This window comes from Hemicordylus capensis, chromosome 2 (assembly GCF_027244095.1).
Source record: "Hemicordylus capensis ecotype Gifberg chromosome 2, rHemCap1.1.pri, whole genome shotgun sequence".
In the NCBI taxonomy this organism is placed as follows: domain Eukaryota; kingdom Metazoa; phylum Chordata; class Lepidosauria; order Squamata; family Cordylidae; genus Hemicordylus; species Hemicordylus capensis.
Genome location: NC_069658.1, coordinates 380,007,958 through 380,030,123, shown reverse-complemented (window position 1 = coordinate 380,030,123; position 22,166 = coordinate 380,007,958). Strand labels below are relative to the sequence as shown.

At 46.6% G+C, this 22,166-nt stretch overlaps 1 protein-coding gene across 3 annotated transcripts; it reads right to left on the bottom strand.

The window, feature by feature from the left end:
- Positions 1–805: 805 nt before the first annotated feature.
- XAB2 (XPA binding protein 2) lies at positions 806–22,151 on the bottom strand. 3 transcript variants are annotated; one of them, XM_053295671.1, is made up of 19 exons: positions 21,939–22,151; positions 18,922–19,070; positions 18,443–18,566; positions 13,006–13,203; positions 12,320–12,454; positions 11,985–12,149; positions 8,819–8,963; positions 8,250–8,401; positions 7,599–7,718; positions 7,123–7,254; positions 6,537–6,668; positions 5,092–5,205; positions 4,238–4,400; positions 3,533–3,723; positions 3,194–3,316; positions 2,578–2,749; positions 2,343–2,469; positions 1,110–1,219; positions 806–1,027 (listed from the first exon to the last, which is right to left on the bottom strand). In XM_053295671.1, exons 1-19 carry the CDS (start codon positions 21,981–21,983, stop codon positions 966–968), a joined length of 2,559 nt encoding a protein of 852 aa, XP_053151646.1. In that variant the 5' UTR covers positions 21,984–22,151; the 3' UTR covers positions 806–965. The 3 variants fall into 3 exon arrangements, with proteins under 3 accessions (XP_053151646.1, XP_053151648.1, XP_053151647.1); XM_053295673.1 differs by lacking the exons at positions 18,443–18,566; positions 21,939–22,151 and adding an exon at positions 21,851–21,934 and having other exon boundaries at positions 13,006–13,223; XM_053295672.1 differs by lacking the exons at positions 18,443–18,566; positions 21,939–22,151 and adding an exon at positions 21,851–21,934.
- Between the last annotated feature and the right edge of the window lie 15 nt (positions 22,152–22,166).

The following is a 22,166-nucleotide window of genomic DNA, read 5'->3' as shown; positions in this document are numbered from 1 at the left end:
GCGGGGAGTGGAAGCGAGGTGGTTGCCTGGTCCACTCCTCCCAGCACAGAAGCCCCCTTTTTGCAGGTGTTGGCTGGAACTCATGGCCAGATGGCAGGAAGTTAGGGCTTTTGTACTCTCTGGAGGTCTATGCAGTTGCAGTACTGCAGTCTCTTGGGTGGCTTACTGGCTGCCTAAATGGCCTTTGGAAGGCCTTGCTGGTGCTTTCCCTTCAGGGACTCTAATGTGAACTTTGCGTTTAGCTTGGTCCATGTAGCAAAAGGAAAGAAGATAAGAAAAAGCAGTGGGGAGAGGGGAGCAAAAATGGAAGTAAGACTAAAGTTAACCTCTCCCTTTTGTGATAAGACAGAGTTTTAGAAGATCTTTGAACAAAGAAACAAAGCAGACAGTCAAGAAGAATAAATAGGGAAAGGTGAAGAAGAAACAAGGAAGCTATCAGAGAAACAGAGAAAACAGAACTGCCGGAGCCAAATGGAGGACTAAAAGAACTGGGTGGGGGCTCTGCTCCCCTGGCTCTTAAAGGCTTCAGTTTAATTTGCATAGTCCTGCCTTCAAGCCATGTGAAGAAGCATAACCCACACTGAGATGTCCTTGGATTGCAGCAGCAGAGAACTATCCTTTAATCTTAGATGTTCCTATACACCAAGCCACTTACTATGCACTGCTGATGCATAGGATACCAGTTATGAGACAGCAGTGAAAGGCAATCCAGTACTACAGCAGCCACCAGGAATGAAACTTATCCATGCAAACAGAGCACAGCAACTGTCTTTACTGTCCACCTTTTCTCACAAAGAATCAGCCATTTGACAAATTATTTTTATATAGCAACTTTGACAAACAGTAGAAAAAAGCTACAGCGGCAGGAACTACTGAAGGATAGGCAGTCACTTGTGTAGGGTCCAGATTTATACAGAAAGAACAGTCTCTTGCTTAGCGCAAAGCATTTCATGCAGTGAGACAGTTCAGTCATCCTTAAGGCCCCCAAACACGGCAGAAGGGACACTCTTCTGCTCCAGCTGTACTTCTACAAGAAAAAACACAAAGGGCAGTCAATACAGAGCAGAGACACAAACAGAATGAATCCCAGCAGCCACACTTTCTCTTACCATCAGGCTCATTATCCTCACTCTCATCGCCATCATCCAAGTCAATGTCTATCTCGTCAGGGTTGGCCTGCCTGGACAGTTCAGCCAACTCACTGCGGGAAGCATCACTCCTGAACAGCAGCAAAGGGAGATGCATGAATCACAAAGGAGCCAGTGCAGCAGTATTCTGCTGGTGAGCCCCCTATGCGTCTAATTTTCTACTCCGGGAAATGCCTCCTGTTCTAGCCAGCCTAGAAGCTTATTGGTCTCTGGCTTTACTTTGCTTGTCTCCATCTTCTGAGAACCACTGGTCTAAGCTATGCTGACTATGGAACCCTATGAAGTAGCTGGCTCGGCTTTAGCTAGAAGCACTGCAGTACAGGCATCTGTATGGCTGTAGAAATGATGCCAAGTGTTTTCAATAGAATGTTACAACATTCTGGATAAAGGCGCCAGAGTAGAACTTCAGTTGCCTTGCGCTTTTTTCAAGGGTCCTCCAACACTACACCCACACACGCCATTGCTGTCCTCCCTCCTAGCCTGTTCTAGGCATTCCAAGAAGGTAATCCTGAATTGTATTGACTGCCTAATGGGGAATTTTCACAGGCATCAGTTACATAGGGAAGGAGCCTGTCAGCAGGGAGACAGCCTGCTTTCACCAGCTGAAACCCTAGCTATTGGAATATCACTGCATTTTCCAGTGAGTGCATATACTCCTTGGAAAATAAGGACTTCACAGTTTTTGCTACAACCATAAGTAGTAATAAGTTTGGAACAATAAAACCCTGGAAGTACAAAAGGGTGTTTTGTGGACCGTGCCTACACTTTGGTGTTGTCTTCCTCCGACAGCTCAAGTCTAAAACCAGTACTCAAATATAAACATTGGCTAACAAGAAAATTACACAAAGTAGTCCCACTGAAATTAAAAGGCCAAGTCAGGCATTGCCTATCTTGTCCTTAATTTCAGTGGGACTACTTTGAGTAATTTTACTCCGTCAGCCAATGTTTAAAAGCCACTCAGGTTCCATTAAATGTTACATACATGTTCTAAACTTCCTAGTTTCTTATAAGTCCATTTTGTCCCATTTCCTGTCTTCTTACAGACTGCTCAAAATGGCAGCCAGGGCTTGGACCATTCTTTCTTCTGACACAACAGATGACTTGGGTGTTACCCAAGCTTGGGTAAATCTTGTGCTATCTCCTGAAATCGATGCATGCTGGGTAGGGACCCACTTTCGCCTGCGGCAGACTCACCTGACAAACAGGATCTTCTCCTTTGCTTTGGGCTGATCACGTTCCGCTTCAGCTGCCAGCTGCTCTGCCCGCTGCTCTAAGAGCTTCATGTCATCCATGCCACTCTGCCCAGGTGCTAAGTCAGACACTGAAATGAAGAGACAAGTGGGAGGTGCAACAGAAAGGAGTTAGAACTGAACAGGCAATATAGCTAGGACTTCTCTGGGCCAGGGGAACTGAAGAGGGAAAGGCTTGCCTGTGCCTGTGGCATTGCTGTAAACTTTCAGCATCTGGGATGCCATAAAGTTGACCTGGGTATTGTAGGTAGCCTGTACACTTCGTTTGATGCGCAGCATCTCCCGGATAGTATCTTCATTCCCATGCCGGATCTCAAACTCCTTCCATGTTTGCCAGAAGTTGGCAGTGGTCTGGAGAGGGAAAGAAAAGGTGTGCATGTTTGGGGTGAGGGAAGGTAGTGACTGCACAGCCCAATAGGCTATTGACTGGAAGCTATCCTTCCAACTTCACTTGCATTTACCCATGAAATAAAGGAGAAGCTGTGGCTGAGTGTAGGAGGGTAGAGAGTGCAGTTGCCCCCATATTGTGTAGTCTTTGCTCCAGAAATAGACAGTGATAAAAACAGGATGACATATCCAAATTCCTCTTAGAGAAATACCACCTATCCTCTTAGTCTACATCAGTCCTTGTATTTTTATTTCCATGACAAAATATTATCGCCAATACAGTTATCTTTGACCTGAATGGGACGCTTACAAAATGGGAGCAGCTGCCCTCCTTCTGGCTAGGGTACAGAAGGACTTGCCCAAGCAGGTATCTGACTAGCCCTCTAATGCATGGAATTGGTCACTTACCCGGGGGTCACATATTTGTGAACAGTAGGAGTAGATGGCCCGAGCACGATCAATTTCACCAAGCTTGCACTCCATGTCCGCAAAGCGCAAGCACATCTCCCGGGCATGCTCATCCGACAGCACCTTCAAGGGAACAGCAAGAATATATTGCACAAAACCCCTGGGATGGTGCTGGTGATCACAGAGGAGTATTTACCCCATACCCTAAGAGGGACTGAATCCCTTTCAGCCACTAAGTGCCAGAGAATGTCTGCTGCAGTGGGCAGTTTGACATGGGGCTGAGCTCAAAAGGCACCATGTAGATCTACACTCCACCCTGTTTGCTGAGAAGAAACGAACCTCAATAGCCTTTTCGTAGATGCTACGGGTGTGGGTGACTCCATAGATTTCAGCTGCCCTCTTGATGTAGATATTGTACATGTCATACTGCTCTGAAGGCTGTACAGCCTGAGTGGCCCGCTCATACACTGCCATGGCATGGCGTGCCAGCCCATATTCCTCCTCCAGCTTGGCATACAGCAAGTAGATGGCTATGAAGAGATGGGAAATTAGAACAAGACTACAAATCCTTCCTTATTTGACACAACACTTCTCACCAAGGCTTTTAGGTTCTCCGTGGCCTAGAGCTCCAGAATGGCTTAGATCTAATGGTGATTCTCAGATTAGGAAAAATTATTTGAATAAGCCTTGGCTCCAGAAGCAAAGTGACCCGGTCCCAGGATGCCCTCCTCTACTAAGAACGGGGAGAACATGCCCTTTTAGATTATATAGCTCCTGCAGGACAAACACTAATCAAGCAGGCCTATAGGCAAATGGATACAGATGCCCTCTGGCTGATTCAAGTCCATCCACACAGGATACACCTTTGGCTCAGCCTCTTGGGCCTTTTTGTTTCTTACATCTCAGCTCCCATTGGCCAGGAGAGAAGGACTGTTAGGTTTTTTTTTTTAACCATTCACCAGCCCCACCCACACATTTGGACTAGCGGATGGGATAAGTTAGTATATATATCAGTCAGTCATGGAAGAACACAGTTCCACATACTTTTAGCGTACTTCTGGGGACAGCCATCCAGAGCTTGTTCAAACAGATCCCGAGCACGCTCAAGTTTCTTGCCACCATAACGGTCAATGAATTTGGTTAGGTAGGTGTTCCAGATGTCATACACATTTGGCCACTTGAACAAGGAGATGCCCCTTTCATAGGCCTGCCGGAGAGAACACAATATTTGGAGCTTTCTCCCATTTCTCCTTAGAAGGTTCCTGCCCATCTTCCCCTCTTGCCCTTAGGAAGCTGCCACTCTGAGTCAGACCACTGCTAGATGTAGCCCTGTAGTGTCCACTCCAACTGACAGGAACTCTTGCAGGTCTCCAGCAGAGCGAGAGAGAGGTCTTTCCCCAACCCAGTCTTTTAAACTGGAGATGCCAGGGAGTGAACCAGGGACCTTCTGGATTCAAAGCATTATTAGCACTATGGTATGGGCCCTGCCCAACTAATCCTACCTTCCTCTCCTTCAGCGTTCTGCTTGATCCCTTTCCAGTCCTGGGGCCTACATCTTCTAATCTATAAAGTTGTTTCTGCTTTTACAGTTTTCAGTGTTTAGCCTGCCATCTGAGCACAACATGTTTGTCATGATATGTGAAGTGAAATGTGCTCATTTGTCAGTTTAAATGTTCCAGAACTGTAGCATCTGCACAGCTCTCTTTTGCTACCTCCTGAGAGAGAGCATTTCAAGCACACGGTAGTTGCTTTGGGGCCTCCGTCCCCTCTTCTGCCCCACTGACTGGAACAGATGGGGCCTTCAGGATGTAGTGGCCCCCCAACTGGTCAGCTGGGCAACTTCCCACTCCCCCAAGTGCTGTGGAGAACTCAAGGAGGCACAGACAGAGCCCACTCACCTTGAAGCTCTCCTCAAAGTAGCTGTGCTCTTCTAGGAAGAGGCCATAGTTAATAATGATTTGAGGAGTGGCAATGCGCAGGTCCAGAATACGGTCATACACAGCTTTCGTAGACTGGAAAGTGGCAAGACAGAGAAAGGTCAACAGGAGGCTGGGTCCTTACAGATACCAGAATTATAGACACAACCTAGAGGCCTCCTTTGTTATCCCTTCCCATCTATACCCAGCTACAAGGTGCCTTTTTAAGCACAGGCCACAGGGCTGCTACTCATTATTGGGAAAGCTAGGTAGGGCCCCACCACAGACAAGAGGGAGCCCTCCCCCCACCCCCGGTAGATGCCAGTTAGATTGTGATGATATCCTGGAGCAATGAAGGTAGCAAGAGGAGGGTATGGGAGCGCTGGGGCAAGGGCGAGAGGCATGTTGATGGTCTGAAAGAACGAGCGCTATACAAAGTACCCATAGCTAGAAGCAATTATATATAAGAGAAAAACTATTAGAGCTTAGAAAGAAAAAGTCAGCAGTCCAAATAAATATGTGATATGGAGCCCTAGGGATTTCTGGACCCAACAAAACCTGACAGGCTAGGAGCAGAAATTCAGTTTTGAGAACTGGGAGCCTGGGGTGTGGGTTGTGCAAGGCTGCTCTGAACATGAGAGATCCATACTACAGATTCAGAACAGCTCGAATCGTTTTCTTTCTAAGCTCTACTGGGAGGCAGCTCTCTGGGTGCTCCAATGCCCTTCTTTAGCTACTTATGGGGAGAGCAGACAGCTCTGCTACTTGCTGTGGCCCCAGTGCCTCATCATAGGATTATTAGGCAGCCAAGTCCATGAAAGGAGAAATTCTGGCAGTAATGGACAAACAGAGAGACCTAAGGAACATTCAGGTCAGACCTCATGCTAAGCAAAAATCAAGTAATATTAATAACAGATCCGTTCATTTGTGCCTGGCAAAAGTCTCTCTCAAAGACCTCTTTCCAGTCTTGGGAGGCCTTAAGTGGTAAAAGTCATTCACATCCAGGGCAGCTGGGCCCGGTGGTTAATCCTTTTGCCTGCTAAACTGGAACCGGATTTCTAATTTGTCTTTAGCCCAGTTCCCAGATGTTGACCCTTATCCGGTCTCTCTCGGCTAGCTCAAGGAGGCCTTTATTGCCCAGTACTTAGTTCCTCGAAATGTTCCAGACACTTAGGGGCAGAAGGGGATTATCTGATCAGCTTTAATGATTAAACCAGCCAGAGAGAGTGTGTTTCTTTGTGTGCCCACAAAAACAAAGGGAATGGAAGAGTAGCCCCAAAGCTGATAGTTTTACTCTCTGGATGAGAAGGACCAATGCTCATACCAAGGATGCTGGCACGGCTTTCTCTTCCCATACTTGCAGCAGGCATTGGGGAAGGAGGGCAGAGAGAAGGGCAGGCAACAGAAGCTCCAAAATGGCCACTTACCTTGAAGGTGCCTAGACTTTCCTCCAGATCAGCCAACATGGACCAAACCTTGAGGGACTTGTATACACGATTCTGAACAGGTTCTGAGGAATCAAAGTACTCTGCCTTCTTTGCTGGGATGGCTGTGGCTTTCTACAGAGGCAAGGGACAACAGATGCAGGTGAAAGAGCAGGAAGCAGATCCCGCAGGGCTGAGATGACAATAAGCCACCCTAACCGCACACACTAACAATTCCAAACTTAGCCAGCTTTTAAACAATTGCCTCCAGTAAGAGGACCGCACACAGCCATCTTTTCAGATGGGAAGGGCAGCAGGTGACACTGATTATCCTTGGGAGTCTTGGCTTCTTGTATCCTTACTCTAACTGCAACATGCCATTATGCTCGTGGGATAAAAGGGAATCCTCTTCACTTCCCCTGTGAGCCAAGATACAGAGAGAATCCTAGGGGTCCTATGCTTGCTTGTTAGACCATCTGTCCTTTAACCCAAGAAGTAACTCTTTGGGGAAACCAAAAGGAGATCCTACTTGGTCGCCAGGCCCCTATTGCCCTCACCCCGATCCCTGCTCTCCACGGCATCTCCTTACTCGCAGGATACGCAGTGCCTGGTCATAGTTCTCATGCCGCAACTCCATCTCGCCATACTCGCACCACACGCTGGCCAATTCATCTACTTGCTTGAAGTTCACCTTGGTGGCCTTTTCAAAAATGGTTCTGGCCTGGGGCAGGGAAGGAAGGCAAGATGAGAAGGAAGCCAGGCCAGAAAGGGCCTATGATGTCAGCAGTTCTGTACCTCGGGGCATGCAACAGTTAGCAGGGCTGGTCATAACAACCCCAGTCATTTGGACAACACTGTTATCAAGGGATTATGCCCTCCCCAGAAACAGCTTTATAGTGTTCATGGAGATTAGCCCCATACAACTGTTGTGGAGGGCATTTCCAACCCAGAATTTAACTCTATCTGTTGTGAATCTAGGCAGCAGTGATTCTAAGTGAAGTGAGGAAAATATTTCCAAAGGCACGGGGAGGGGAGTGTTTGCTTCCACCCCAGCGCACCACTCACATCTTCTATCTGTCCATTGACCTCGTAGAACTTGGCAAAAGAAACCCACAGCGTGTGTGACTTTCCAGTGGCTTTGAAAGGATCGACAGTCTGCACAGCTTCTGTGTATGTGTTGATGATCTGGAGGGAGTACGAAGAGGGAACAAAAATGAGAGCGAGCACTGGAAGACTCCTTCCTTTTTTCCTGCATGGTTGTGGTTTCTTACTGTTGTTCACAGCAACACCCGTCACACTTCAAGCTCAGACCCTCATGGCAGGGAGCAGATTAAAAGGACCAATATGGGGACCTATTCATGAGCCACGCTGTCGAGGCTCACATGATGTGCATTGCCCGTCTTCCCGTCTGCAGACAGAGGCTTTCAGCCTCTCCGATACTTGAGTACACAGAAGAGAAACTCCAGTGTAGTGACATCCTGGTTTTTACACCCAAACACTAAGGCAATAATCTTCACTAACCCAGGCACAGCCAGGAGGCAGCAGGACGTTCAGATCAGCTCCCAACACTGAACTCCACCATTTATTTATGCCCTAATCCAGTGTTTAATCAAAGGGAGGAGCATCGAATATACACTTCCAGCCCTGGGTGGCCTGGCAGCTCAGCACCTCGAGCGCTTGCAGGACTAGTTCTGCTAACTCATGATGTTTCCCTACCTCTCGGGGTTTCCCTTCGTACAGCTTCACCCGTTTGTGCCATTCATGGACATTGTGAGGATTCTGGCGCAGGAGGACACTGTTGAGGAGGAGAGGTCGGCGTGTGATCAGCTGCTCGAAGCGAGCCAGGCGCAGTTCCAGGTCCACGTCATCTATTTCACCATGGGGGAGAAAGGGCAGGGATCAGGCTGGCTAGGAAGGCAGCTGCTTCTAGCTGGAGTGGACACTAGCCTCTCTCACTTCTACCTGCTAGTGAGGATTTGCCCAAGCTCCAGAAGTGTGTGCCCGACTGGGAGAAAGGGAGTTTGGGGCTGTGAGGCCCACAGCCAGTGGAGGGGGAAAGAGAAGAGCAGCTGTCTCTCAACATGAGCTGTCACCAGCAATACAACCACTGGGAGCAGAATCCACCCTAACCGGAAGGTGATTAAGGAGTCACTGAGACAGGCCCAGGAGTCTCACAGCAAAAGCAGGCAAGCCTGGTGTATGTGTCACCAGACACAGTCTAGCCAAGCCTTGCCTCTGCTCCTAAATGACAGGAGCATGCTTCCCATCAGCTGTGCCGCTCTTACCCTCTTCCTCACGCCCCATCTCAGATGTTGTCTCCATCTTTGCGGCGATCATACTTTCCTCAAACTGGGCGTAGCTGTCAAACACCTGAGTGAAATCCCGCACGGTCATCACTGTCTGGATCGCTTCTTCATACACATCTCGAGCCTAAGACAGGCAGGGAAAGGAGATCGCTAGCACTGCTCTCGCCCTTAAATGGACACGGGCGGTCTCTGGTCTCACCCAACTGTTTTCTGTTCTCTGACACCTTTCAAAGGCTCTGGTCATAAGAAAACAGACCACCACTTGAGGTGCATTCACCGCTGGGGAAGGCAAGCCCTTTTCTTTATGCAAAGCACCAATGTGCCATAAGGCAGCTGCCTCCCAGCAAGAATAAGTCCTGAACAGAGAGGCACTCTCACTCTGTGACAGGTAACAAACATTTCCGTGCAAAGAGACAGCAGCTGTTTTAGCAGCTGCTCATCACGCAGCGCCTAGAGAGAATGCATTATCACAGCTCAAAGTTTGAACCTCCATTCAAAAGCCAAGTTCAGAGTACCGGAAATTATCTGCTAAGCTGCCCATCAAATCCAAACTCTGTTTGCTAAAATCATGCCTTTGGTCCTAATTTGAGGAGGAATTAAATTGCAGAATCACCCAGATGTTTCACCCGGAGCAGCCAGGGGGCTTGTTCAGAGAGCACCAAAACAGGGAAAACATTCCTGAGTAGTGTTTCTTGGCTTCCTCCTGCTGTCCATATGTTACGTTTTCCCTTGTCCTCCTGCTGCCCTAGGCAAGGACAAACAGTCTACATTCTGAGTGGGCTAGCAGAGCATATTCTGAAAAAGAAATCCCTACTAAAACTGACTCTCTTGTTTTATAAATGAATACAGGAACCTCCTATAATCTCCAGGATAGTTCACGCAAGACTTTAACTACCAATACATCGGGGATGGGAGCAGGGGGCGTAACCTTCCTAACATGTACTAGTATCACTTAGCCTTCCGGTTTCCCCGGGTCAACATTTGCTTCTGGATCCTGCTCTGAGATGTCTGCATAGGCCGACTTGTGAATAGCTCAACTGCAGCCCTTATATAAATGGGCAGGCTTGAGACCTATCCACTGAAAACACCTGCACATCCACAGCCCAGTCACCAATTTCACTAGAATTGCTTGACAAGTTGTGGGTACTCAAGCAGTCTCCAACACATATGCATCTGGTGCGATGGCAAAATCAAGAGGCAAAAAGGAAGTAACGGATGGCATCTACGGTTCTCTTAGCTGACTAGGTGAAACAACCATTTTGAACAATTTGACTTTAGTTACTCAACCTGCCATTCAGAATGAGTTGGCAATCTATTCAACTGCAGCCTAAGTCGGGTTCAGAGGTTTGTGAGATGTCTGGGACTCCCCCTCTCCTTCTGTTTTTCAAAAACACTCCCATGGCATACCATAATAATCTACAATTTTCTGAAGGCCAAACTAAACCTGATTTAGGCCTGCTAGTCTGATGCCCTCATTAACTGCCTCTGTTTGTGGCTGGTAGACTCTGGAATTAAGTGCTTCCCTACAAAGTTTTCCAGAGGACATGTAGAAAGTTGTTAGCACCGTCACATCAAATTTGCATACTGGTGTATCAGTAAAAGCCATTCTTGTATATTCAGTGATGTGCAACTAGATTTCATCATCTTGGAGTTAATGAGCATGAGGGTGATTGGTCCTTGTCAAGAATCCACTGCTAATCCTCTGCACACAGGACTGCCTACGGGTTACACAATTTTAGTGTGTAATAAAGGTAAGGCTTAGCCTTGCTTTGTCTGTCTCATTACACTGTTTATTTATCCTAGACTTTACATCTGCATTAAGGGCACTTCCCAAACACCAGGTGCTCTGGATCCACACAGCTGCATGAACAGCTATGTCTTCTAGTTCTCATTTTGGACCAATGGGACAGTGACAAGTTTGGTCTCTGCACTAAAGGAAAAGAAAAGATCAGCCACAACAGGAGATATGCACCCTTCCCCCAAGACCTGCAATTCCATAGGGCAGGGCTTTTGGTATCTCTTTGAGCAATGATACACCCTGTACTTTCTATCCTATGCAGGGTGGTCTCCACTGCTGCCAGGCATTTTCCTGTCATTGCCCCTTCTCTCAGCCCCCCCTTCCCCCCCGGTTTAGCTGCTTCCTCAGCAATGGTCCAGATTTCTGCATCCATCTTTTCATTTGGTAGGTTGAGCTTGGGGAGGGGGTCTTTTGTCTACTGCTTTGTTAACTATTGTTTACAAACATCAGTAAAAGCCTTGCTTTAACAAGTGTAAGTGGGAGAAGGCGAAAACCAAGGCTTGAGACAGACAATAATTCCCAAGAGAGCTGAAAGTGGCTTGAAAGAAGCTTCACTTTCTATTCTGTACACACACACTTCTTCTGCCCCACTGCCAACCCTGATCAAACAGGTTTTGAAGGTTTGTTTGGAAGGAAACCCTGCAAAGCCTGCTTAATGGAATGAATGTGGGATGAGTGCCCATATCATGAGTAGCATGAACTCTCTTTCAAACTGTCTTCAGCCCTCTGTAAAAAAATACTGTCTGCTTCCGAGCCAAGATTTTCCCCATAAAGGCCTTGATCAGATCAGATGAATCAGGAGAGAAAGGAAATTGTTCAAGGACTTTAATTTAGTGGTGTGCATGGAACCGGTCTGGCACTGGGGAGGGTGTACTTACCCCTCCCGCCGCTTTCCCCCCTCCAGTGCTCCCCGCTTTGTAAGCATTTGGGGTGGCAGGGTACCTTCCTGCTGCCCCTACCCCCGTTCCTCGTCAAAAGGCTTCAAAAGTCTCACTGTGCACGCGGCACGTTGAAGCTTTTTGATGAGGAATAGGGGTAGGGGCGGCAGAAAGGTACCATGCCGCTCCAAATGCTAACAAAATGGGGAGCACTGGAGGGGGGAAAGTGGCAGAAGGGGTAAGTACACCCTCCCCTGCCCTTAAAGATCCACACACACACACCCCCAGCGTTGAACCGCCAAACTGGCCCCAGGTCTGGAGGCTCTTAGAATGGGCTCCGGACCGGTCCGTGCACATCCCTACTTTAATTCTACAGTCTCTGCCATTGGTGCCTTTGTGAAATGCCTGATGGGACAGGGCCTTAGCTGAACCCTTGTGCCAGTGTAACCTTTTAGGCCCAGGAAGTTACCTTCTCAAAATGCCCACTGCGAATATAGTAGTCTGCCAAGGAACACCAAAGCTTGCCCAGCTGGTCAGTGAAACGGGTCAGGCCACCCCGGATGATGGCCCCCACGTTGAGAGACTTCACTTTGTCTGGATTCTGCGAGATGAGGTCACAGAGCTCGTGCCACAGCTGTAACAGAGAACATAAGACGTCAGAAAGCTCCTGATGCCATTGAGAAGCAGGAAAAGTGAAGAGTGCACAAGCCTTGCCGGAGGCATCTTTAGATGGAGGAGGAATGAGATCGTCCATGTAATTCTAGAGGTGGAACCAAGTGGCAAGTCCAAGAGCAAGAGTCCCACCTGATAGTTGGATTTCCCTTCCTTGGAGACAAAGCGCTCATCATTCACCACAGCAGCAAGACGGACGGCAGCCTCATCGAGCCGATCAATGGAGTGCAGGTACTCAATATATTCCTCGGCATTCTCTGGGCTCAGCTGCAAGAGAAGATATCCGAAGCTCAGAATCCACCAGTGCTCTCAGCACTCCAAAGTTGTGGAAGTTGGAGGGTTGTTGCAGATTAGTCGCTGCATTGCTGGAAATGCCAACTTGATGAATGACATCATCACAAACCACACCATTGGGGCAGCCCTATGTGTCCCCACAGCTGTAATAAATTTTGTTCAAATCGGTTAGGGGATTTGCAAGTTAGCCCACTTGTGCCTCAAAAGTTTACACATGCATCATCTTGAATCAGGCTGGATGACATCACGAACTATGCCATTGAGGTGTCCCTATCTGTCCCTGCAACTGTACTCAACTTAGTTCATACTGGTCCAGGTGTTGCAAAGTTGACAGTGGGAGACACACACACACGGAATGCCAGGTGATTTTATAAGACTACTGGAAAGTAGGCTAAAAAACCGTACAAGGGCAGAAACCTGGGACTGCTTTCTGAGTTATTACACACAGATTGCAAGCCCAGGATTATTAGAGATGGATATTCCTATGTAAGAGACATCTGTTGTAGACAGGGAGGCCTCTGTACCTTCAGGTACCTGCGGTAGACCCGTACAGCTGTCTCAGGTAATGGATACAGGCGCACAAACTTCAGGTAGAGTGGCCAGATGCGATGGTGCTGTGTGATGGGCAGGGCCCGGAGTGCCCGATCAAACGTCCTGCGTGTGCGGGTGATCCGATACTGGTCCATGAGGAACTGGCAGTAATCTAGCCATATCCGAGGCATCTGCAGGATCGATCAATCATCTTTATTATGGTCAAAGACCAGCACAGGATAAAGCACAGATACAATATAATAAAACTCATGCTAAATGCAATATAACTCTGGAGGCTAAATATGATTATAATAGTAATATACAACTCTAAAAACTGTATGGTAATTAGTAAAGTAAAATGCTACCGGCAAACCTAAAAACTGTGGGAAAATTAATAAAGTAAATGTATAGCTATCCTTAAAAGTAGGGCAACTAAAAGTATAAAATGGATAAAACAACATATACAAGCTACAGAAAAGCAATATAAAAGCTGTGAAGCAAATGGCAGATTAAAATTATTATACAATCAAGCAGATAAAATGCTCAATAGTCAAACATCTGCTGCCAGGGATATTAACTGGCGGTCAGGACCCTATGAATCTTGCACGCTTCCCCACAGAACCTGGTAACATTGCACATGAAGGGCCGATTGTCATCTGATAGCAGCATCTTGGTGTAGACTTAACTGGAGCGGCCAGGGTATTTAAGGAGCAGGGGAGATATGAGCTTGTCCCGACCGTCTTTATAAAAGGGACACACCTCCCCAGAGTCCAAAGGACAAAGCCTTTCCATGAATGGAATCTTCTTGTATTTGCCTTCCAGAATGGCGGAGGGAAGGGCATGACACCAGGCAAGGGTGAACGCCCTTCTATGGCTTGATATTTCCAATTGTGCCAGATATGCAGAGGGGGAGACGGTAAACCTACAATTGACCGGGGCAAGAAAGCCTGTTGCCTTACTTAAATCTGCCTGGTGTTCCATTGTCCAGAATCCTCTGTTTGAAGGCCATTTTCACCTCGTCCCAGCCCATTGTAAGCAAAAGGGATGGAGAGAAGCCCAGCTGTGCCACTTTGTTGGAGACTGCCTATTTCCATGAGGACTGAAAGTTGTCTTGCAGGGTTAGCGGGGCCAGGCCCCGTGGACAAAAGGCTAGTTTGAGCCAGTAGTTGAGAACTGTCATCCAAACCTTCGCCTCCACTTTTATCATGCCAGTTTCCAGCCATAGGGTGGCACTGGAGACACAGCAAGGCACTTGTAAGGGCGCCATATAATAATTGTGCCAGCGACTTGGCTTCATATAGTTTGAGCGCTGCAGGTACGTAATGGCCGCCTCTAGTATGTAAGAACTTCATGATGGCAGAGGAGCTCCTCTGTGCTGCTAGGGCAACATGTTCACAGTGGGCCCTTCTAGAGCCAGAGGCATGAAGGACCACCCCCAGGTACGTAAAGCTGGCGACCTGCTCAATTCTGTGCTCATCAATAATCCAATGGTGGATCTTTGGTCTTCTAGCGAAGGCCATTACCTTGGTTTTTTGATAGTTTATTTCCAGTTGTTCACTCTTGCAATACTGAGATAGTGTTGCCAGAGCCCCTTTGAGACCTACAGGGGTCCTCGAGAGGATAGCAACATCAAATGCATAAAGTAGGATGGATATGGCTCTTCTGGCCAACTTGGGAGGGTGGAAGTCAGGGTTGCTAAGGCAGCTCACCATGGCATTGATATAGAAGTTGAACAATAGCGGGACCAGGATACATCCTTGTTTAACTCCCTTCTGGGTTGAAATAGGGTTCATAAGGTGACATTGGGGGCTACATCTCATCTTAAGTGATGTGTCTGTGTAAAGAGCGTGGATCAGATACAGCAGGTGTTGATCAATAGAGGAGGATTCAAGCTTTTCCCAAAGCTTGACTCGGGAGATGGAGTCAAATGCAGCCTTAAGGTCTATGAAGGCAGCATAGAGGGAGGTAAATTTGTTAGAAGAGTACCTTCCAATGAGATGATGGCGCACCAGGCATTGATCAGTAGTAGATCTGCCTTCCCTAAATCCCACTTGTTCACCTGCCAGCATTGCTTCTTGCTCTAGCCAGTCCTTGAATTTCCCATGTATGTGTCTGGCATACAGTTTGCTGATGGTGTTAAGCAGGCTGATGGACAATGATCATCCGCCCCCAGTCCTTGGGGATGCGGCCCTGGCAGTCAATATGGGTAAATAACGAGGCCAGGACTGGGGGCCACCACTCCAGGTTACTTTTTATAAGATCTGTAGGGATGAGGTCTTCTCCTATGGCCTTTCCCGCTTTAGATTGTGCGACAAGGGACTTAACCTCTGCTGCAGTGACCGGTGGCCAGCTAGGCAAGACTTTTATAACCTCTGGAAGGGAACCTAAGTTTGCTGTTGCATCCTTGAATAGGCTCTGGAAGTGCAGTTCCCAGGTTGTTGGAGGGATGTGGAAATCTATTGGGGTCATGCCTTTGTAGGAGGAGTTGGCCGTGATGTGCCAAAATGTGGAGGAGTTCTTATCCTTGGCTGCCTGGATGAGTAGTGACCAAGTGGCCCTCATGGCCTCTCTCTTTTTGGTTGTCAATAGGTGTTTATATTGTTTCTTAAGATGTGAGAGATGTGGGAAGCCCTCTAGGGCGTCTGCCCCGGTGCCAGCCCTGTAGGAGAGGTAAGAGGATGCAAGGGCTTTCTTTGTTTCTATGCAGTCCTTATCGAACCAGGGTTTGGATGGACACCTGGGAGGCTTTGAAGCGCAATCCATCTTCCTAATTAAATGATGTTGGAGTTCATGTACTAAAACATCATACTTCTCCAGAGGGGCAAGAGACAGCTCTTTTGAAGTGAGGTCTCTCTGATAAGTCAGGAAGGGTTCTACTGCAAGTAATTCTTTTATCATTTGATCAAGCGGTATCTGCAGGATAAGAACATAACAAAAGCCCTGCTGGCTCAGGCCCAAGGACCATTTAGTCCACCATCCTGTTTCACACAGTGGCCCACCAAATGCCACTGGAAGCCTACAGGCAGGAGTTGAGGGCATGCCCTCTCTCCTGTTGTTACTCCCCTGCAACTGGTACTCAGAGGCATCCTGCCTTTGAGAGTGGAGGTGGCCTATAGCTCTCCGACTAGTAGCCATTGATAGACCTCTCCTCCATGAAATTAACCAAACCCCTCTTTAAGCCAGCCAGGTTGTTGGCTGTCACCATATCATGGCAGAGAATTCTAAATGTTGATTATGTGTTGTGTGAAAAAGTACATCCATTTGCTGGTCCTTAATTTCCTGGCAATCAATTTCATGGGATGACCCTTGGTTCTAAAGTTATGTGAGAGGGAGAAGAATTTCTCTCTATCCACTTTCTCCACACCAAGCATGATTTTACAGACCTCTATCATGTCTCCCCACAGTTGTCTTTTTTCTAAACTAAATAGCCCCATGTGTTGAAGCCTTGCCTCATAAGAAAGGTGCTCTAGGCCTCTGATCATCTTAGTTGCCTTCTTCTGCACCTTTTCCAGTTCTACAATGTCCTTTTTTAGATGTGGTGACCAGAATTGTACGCAGTACTCCAAGTGTGGCCGTACAATAGTTTTGTATAAGGGCATTATAATATTAGCAGCTTTATTTTCTATCCCCTTCCTAATGATCCTTTGCATGGAACTGGCCTTTTTCACAGCTGCCACAATTGAGTCGACATTTTCAACAAGCTGTCCACCACAACCTCAAGATCCCTCTCCTGGTCAGTCACCGACAACTCAGATTCCATCAAAGTATACTTGAAATTGTGGGTTTTCGTCCCAATGTGCATCACTTTACACTTGCCAACATTGAAGCGCATTTGCCATTTTGCTGCCCACTCCCCCAGTTTGGAGAGATCCTTTTGGAGCTGCTCACAATCCGTTTTGGATTTCACTACCTGAAAGAGTTTGGTATCATCTGCAAATCTGCCCACCTCACTGCTTACCCCTCCATAAATTAAAAAGCACCAGTCCCAGTACAGATCCCTGGGGACCCCACTTCTTACTTTCCTCCATTGTGAAAACTTTCTATTTATACCTACCCTCTGTTTCCTGTCTTTCAACCAGTTAGCAATCCACACATATACTTGTCCCCTTATCCCATGACTGCTAAGTTTCCTCAGGAGTCTTTGATGAGGAACTTTGTCAAAAGCTTTTTGGAAGTCCAGGTAGACTATGTCAACTGATCACCTTTATCCACACACTTGTTGACACTCTCAAAGAACTCCAAAAGGCTGATAAGGAAGGATTTACCTTTGCAGAAGCCAAGCTGGTTCTCTCCCAGCAGGGCCTGTTGTTCTATGTGCTTTACAAGTTTATCCTTGAGGATGCTTTCTATCAATTTGGCTAGAATGGACATTAAGCTAACCAGCCTGTAGTTTCCCAGATTGCCCCTGGATCCCTTTTTGAAAATTGGTGTTACGGTGGCTACTTTCCAGTCCTCCAGTACAAAGCCTGGTTGCAGGGATAAGTTATATATTTTAGCAAGGAGGTCGGCAATTTCACATTTGAGTTCCTTGAGGACTCTTGGATGGATGCCATCTGGCCCTGGCGATTTGCTAGTTTTCAGTTTTTCCAGACAGTTTAGAACATCATCTCTTGTCACTTCTATCTGACTCAGTTCTTTAGCCTCCATGCCCGAAAAGCCTGGTTCAGGAACAGGTATATGCTCAGTATCCTCTGCCGTGAAGACGGACGCAAAGAACTCACTTAGCTTCTCTGCAACCTCCATATCCTCAATAATCCCTTTCACTCCCTCACTGTCCAACCGCCTCCCTGGCAGGTTTCCTGCATCTGATGTATTTAAAGAAGTTTTTGTTATTCCCCTTGATGCTTTTAGCTAAACGTTCCTCAAACTCTCTTTTCACCTCCCTTATTGTCACCTTGCATTTCTTTTGCCATAGTTTGTGTTCCTTTTTGTTCTCTTCATTTGGACAGGCCTTCCAATTTCAGAAAGAAGTCTTCTTCCAGGATAGAAATAATGTAACAACTGCCTTGTTGGATCAAAGCCCATCTTGTCCATTGCTCTGTTTTATACAGCAGCCATCCAGATGCCACTGGAAGTTCACAAGCAAGCTACTGTGGTGACAGGTGCTTGCTTTCAGCATTTGCTGATTAAGGTGGACACTGCCTCTGGAGTTCAATTTGCAGCTGTTCTGCCTAATGGCCACTGATAGATGTATCTTCCATTAATTAATTGCCATTCAAAAAGCCAATTAACTCAGCTGCCATCACATTTTGCAAGAAAGTAATTCTATGAGCTATTGTGTGTGATATGAAATATTTCCTTTTGCTTGCCCTGAGCCTATCACTGCCCATTAATTTCACCAGATGGCTCCACTTCCTACTGTTCCGAAGGGACCATAATTGATCTTCCATGGCTTTACTAGCTCTCTAAGCTTATCCCCTAACACTGTACCTTGTGCATGAAGACAAGGGCACGCTCATGACAGTTGTTCACCTCTTCGTAGGTGGGGTCTGTTACACACTTGCTCTTCACCTGTTTCCGTCGCTGCTTAAGGTAATTATACCATAGCTTGTAGCTGCAAAACACAGTGGGTGCAGTGGTTAGCATCATAGTGAAAGAGTTTGCTGTTATTCCCAGTTCCCATTTCTGGAAGAGCTTGATCATCTTATCTTCCTGTTAAAAATAAATCCTACGGAGCAAAGGGCCAGCAAAGGGCCCTGTCTATCAAGGATGTTCTTGCCTTGTCTCTTCCAGCAGAGATCAGAAATGAAATAATAAACAGCCTCCAACAGACCTGGAGGAGTCAAAGATAACCCTCTTAGTTACTATAAACAAGACTGCCTTACAATTAAAAAAAGAAAGGTTCTCCTTTTACCAACACAAACACACAGCTTGCTGAAGCACTCCCCAAGAAAGAAACAACTGTATACCTGCCCGGCAACTCCTTGAGAGCTCTCTCGTAGATCAGGTTCAGGACATGCTTGGGAGCACTCTGTTTGAACTCAATGTAGCGAATCCAGCACTTGACAGAGAAAGGATTGCGCAAGATCTCTTCCTCATACTGCAGATCTTCTTCTTCCTATGGAGGGAAAGAAAGGAGACAAAAATATTTTTCTTTGGGCAGCACTATAGCTTAGACACACCAACAGCACTACTCTCAGGATACCAATTTCAACACTAGACATGTAAACATAGTGGCTAAGAACATGAAGGAGGAGCCGGGAAGATAGCAGCATAGATATCACCAATTCACTGTGTGGCAAGTCTTTCTGTCTGACATTCAGCTGACCATTCCCCAACCTGTCTGCAATATGGGAATGATGAAACTGACTTACCTAACAGGGCTGCTACATACATTACTTAGGGCCAAACGACACATTATATACAACAAGGAGCTGACCCCACTCTATGTCTCTTTCCATTTTAGGTTACTGTGTAAAATATATAACAAACAATATGATGTCATCACACTGGCATTCTTCTCACCCTGCCTTATATCACTGGCTGGCAGGGATAGCAGATGCCCAGTGCAATGATGCCATGTCACTTGTTGTTGACATTAGACATTACAAGAAAGAGGGTCAAGATTCAAAGAGGTAGCAGCTCTGTTTCTCTTACAACATCAGTCTGGCCCTGGGATAATGTATGTTAAGCACTTTGCACACTTAAAATGCATAACGCAAATGCAAAACTGAATTACCATTGTGCAAGATTATCACCCTACAAGTTGACATTTGCAGGAAGCTTGCTATCCAAAGATTGTTTCCTGTGCCCAAAGTTCTCAAAGACAAAAGTGGATTTTTCTATGAGATACAATACAGGCAAGCAGCTTAAGACAGTCTTAAGCAAGATGGGGCAACTGACAATTTATTACTGATCCATCCTCCAGAACATTCTGGGCAGCTTACATTTTAAAGAGTTAAAGTATACAGACTTTAACCTCAGGGCCTCTGCTTGCTGATCCAGTCTGCAAAATGCCAACAATTGGCACCCAGGTGACCAACCCAGAAGCAAGAGAAGTGTGTAGAGGAAGTGGTGTCTGTGACAACAGGATTTTCTGGCAGCAGAGTTTGAGGAAAGAAGGACCTCTGGGCCATCACCCTGCATCCTTCCACAAAGTAGCTCTGATGTAAAACTAATCACAATAGCAGCTAGGTAGCAATATCTTCCGCTACCTCAAATGTTTATAAGCGCATTTGTTCTTAATAACTGTCTCAGTTATTAATCAAACTGCAATTGACTGCAGCCTCCTTTCATGGAGTACAGTTCTAGTCCACGATGCTTGTAAAAAATGTCACACAGTGTTGTTATAGGACCGACACTTAATCTCAAAAAAATTCTGGCCACATTCTCCTTTCCAATTAGGAGAATGCCTCTTGCAGTGTGATTAAAATTATAGCTAATTATTTGTGATTCTGTTTTAAAAATAACCACAGGGCTTACTGCCCAACCTCTTGCCTATTTAAGCAAGTTGTCATGGAATCTGATGCAAGTGAGAGGTGTATGAAGAAAAGTGCAATTTTGACACACATGTCGCAAAGCTTTCCTATGTAGTGTTACCATTCTAGACTAGCATTTTTCAGCATGTCCATCTAGTTCTTAATACTGTGGGCACCTTTATATTTCCTCATTTTACTTTAGGATAAATTCCAATAATATGGGTACTATCCAATTCACAATCAACCTGGCTGGAGAACTTTCATAGCAGACAAATGACATATTCATAGGTGCTGGAGAGCAACGACACCATTTGACATTGATGACTGGCCAGCTGAAGTTTGCTGTATTGACAGTCAAGGAATGGGCAATGTTATATATAAATAATTTGATGCTTACTAATGTATACTGAGGGCACTTCACATTATGTCGGAGGATAGATGGCCTTGCTGCCATGACAGGCTCCACTTGGCCAAACTGTGCTAGCAGTGGAGATGGCTGAGGTGGAACTGTACCAGCAGAAAGTTGTGGTTGTGCAGTAGCCCAGTTTTCCAAAAGTGAGGGCCAGGGAGAGAGACTGCAAAAGAGAGACCAGGAGGCTGCAGTCACTGTGGGACAAGCCACTCACTTTTGCATACAGCAGCCACCTCTGGTGGCAGCAGTATCCACAATGGTGGTACTTGGAAAACTGGTACTTGAAAACAAACAAACAAAGGTTGTAGAGCCGTGATATGGTTCTGTTTTTCAAGCATTTTGGTGAAGAACAACTGAAAATGGACTCCAATTTGCCCAGGAATTCTCAGGTTCTCTTTCTATTCTTGTTTTTCTTTGATATGACTACATATTGTGATATATGCAAACCTTAAAGTATGTTGTTGCTGGATCTTGAATTGGGGATGGGGTGGATAGGATAAGAGGATGGGATATGGGTTAGGAAGAAGATCTACTAAGGTTGTTATTTGTTGGCAACTTCTCTATCTGCTGAATGTATTGTTAAACCATTGGATAAATCAATATGTATTGATTTAAAGATCCATACAAAAATTCATTTTTAAAATCCCATTCACATGCTGCTTCTCCAATCTGTGCTAGGAAAAACTACACAAGGCAAAGTTCTGCTTCCATACAACTCTTATATGCCGAGAGATGCTCTCTCAGGGTCTGGATTTGGTTTGGATAAGAAAACCTAAGGAACTCCGCGATCACAGCACACAAAGATACAAATACTTAATTGCTAGAATAAGAGAGGCGCAGGGAAACCCTAAACTGAAAGCCCTGCCCTGGTGAGGGTCCCGATGTGGTTGTGTAGCTTTGAAGGAAAAGCACTCTAAACATGCTCAAAGTAAACCTCTGGGTTTACGCTACAGGCACTAGGATTGAGTCCTGGCACAGAAATAAGTCAAACTCTGGGACCAAACCAACCTCTGCGAGGTAACGGAGCTGAACCTAGAGAAAGCCCTAATCCATCCCAAGCACGCCGCCCCTGTTATCCCCACCCGGTCCTACTCACAAAGAACAGCTCGCGTTTCCCCAACACCGTTTCCAGCTCTGGCATCGCGGCCTCTTCCTACTAGACCGAACGCGGCGCACAGCAATGACGTCTGCTCGTCGCTAGAATGAATCGCCCGCTCTCCCTTTCGCTTGCGTCACTTGGGCGCCTCCATCAACAGACTCCCCATTGGCCAGCTACGAGCTCCGCTTTGCCCTTCCCGTCTTGGGCTCCATGTTGGTCTCGGGC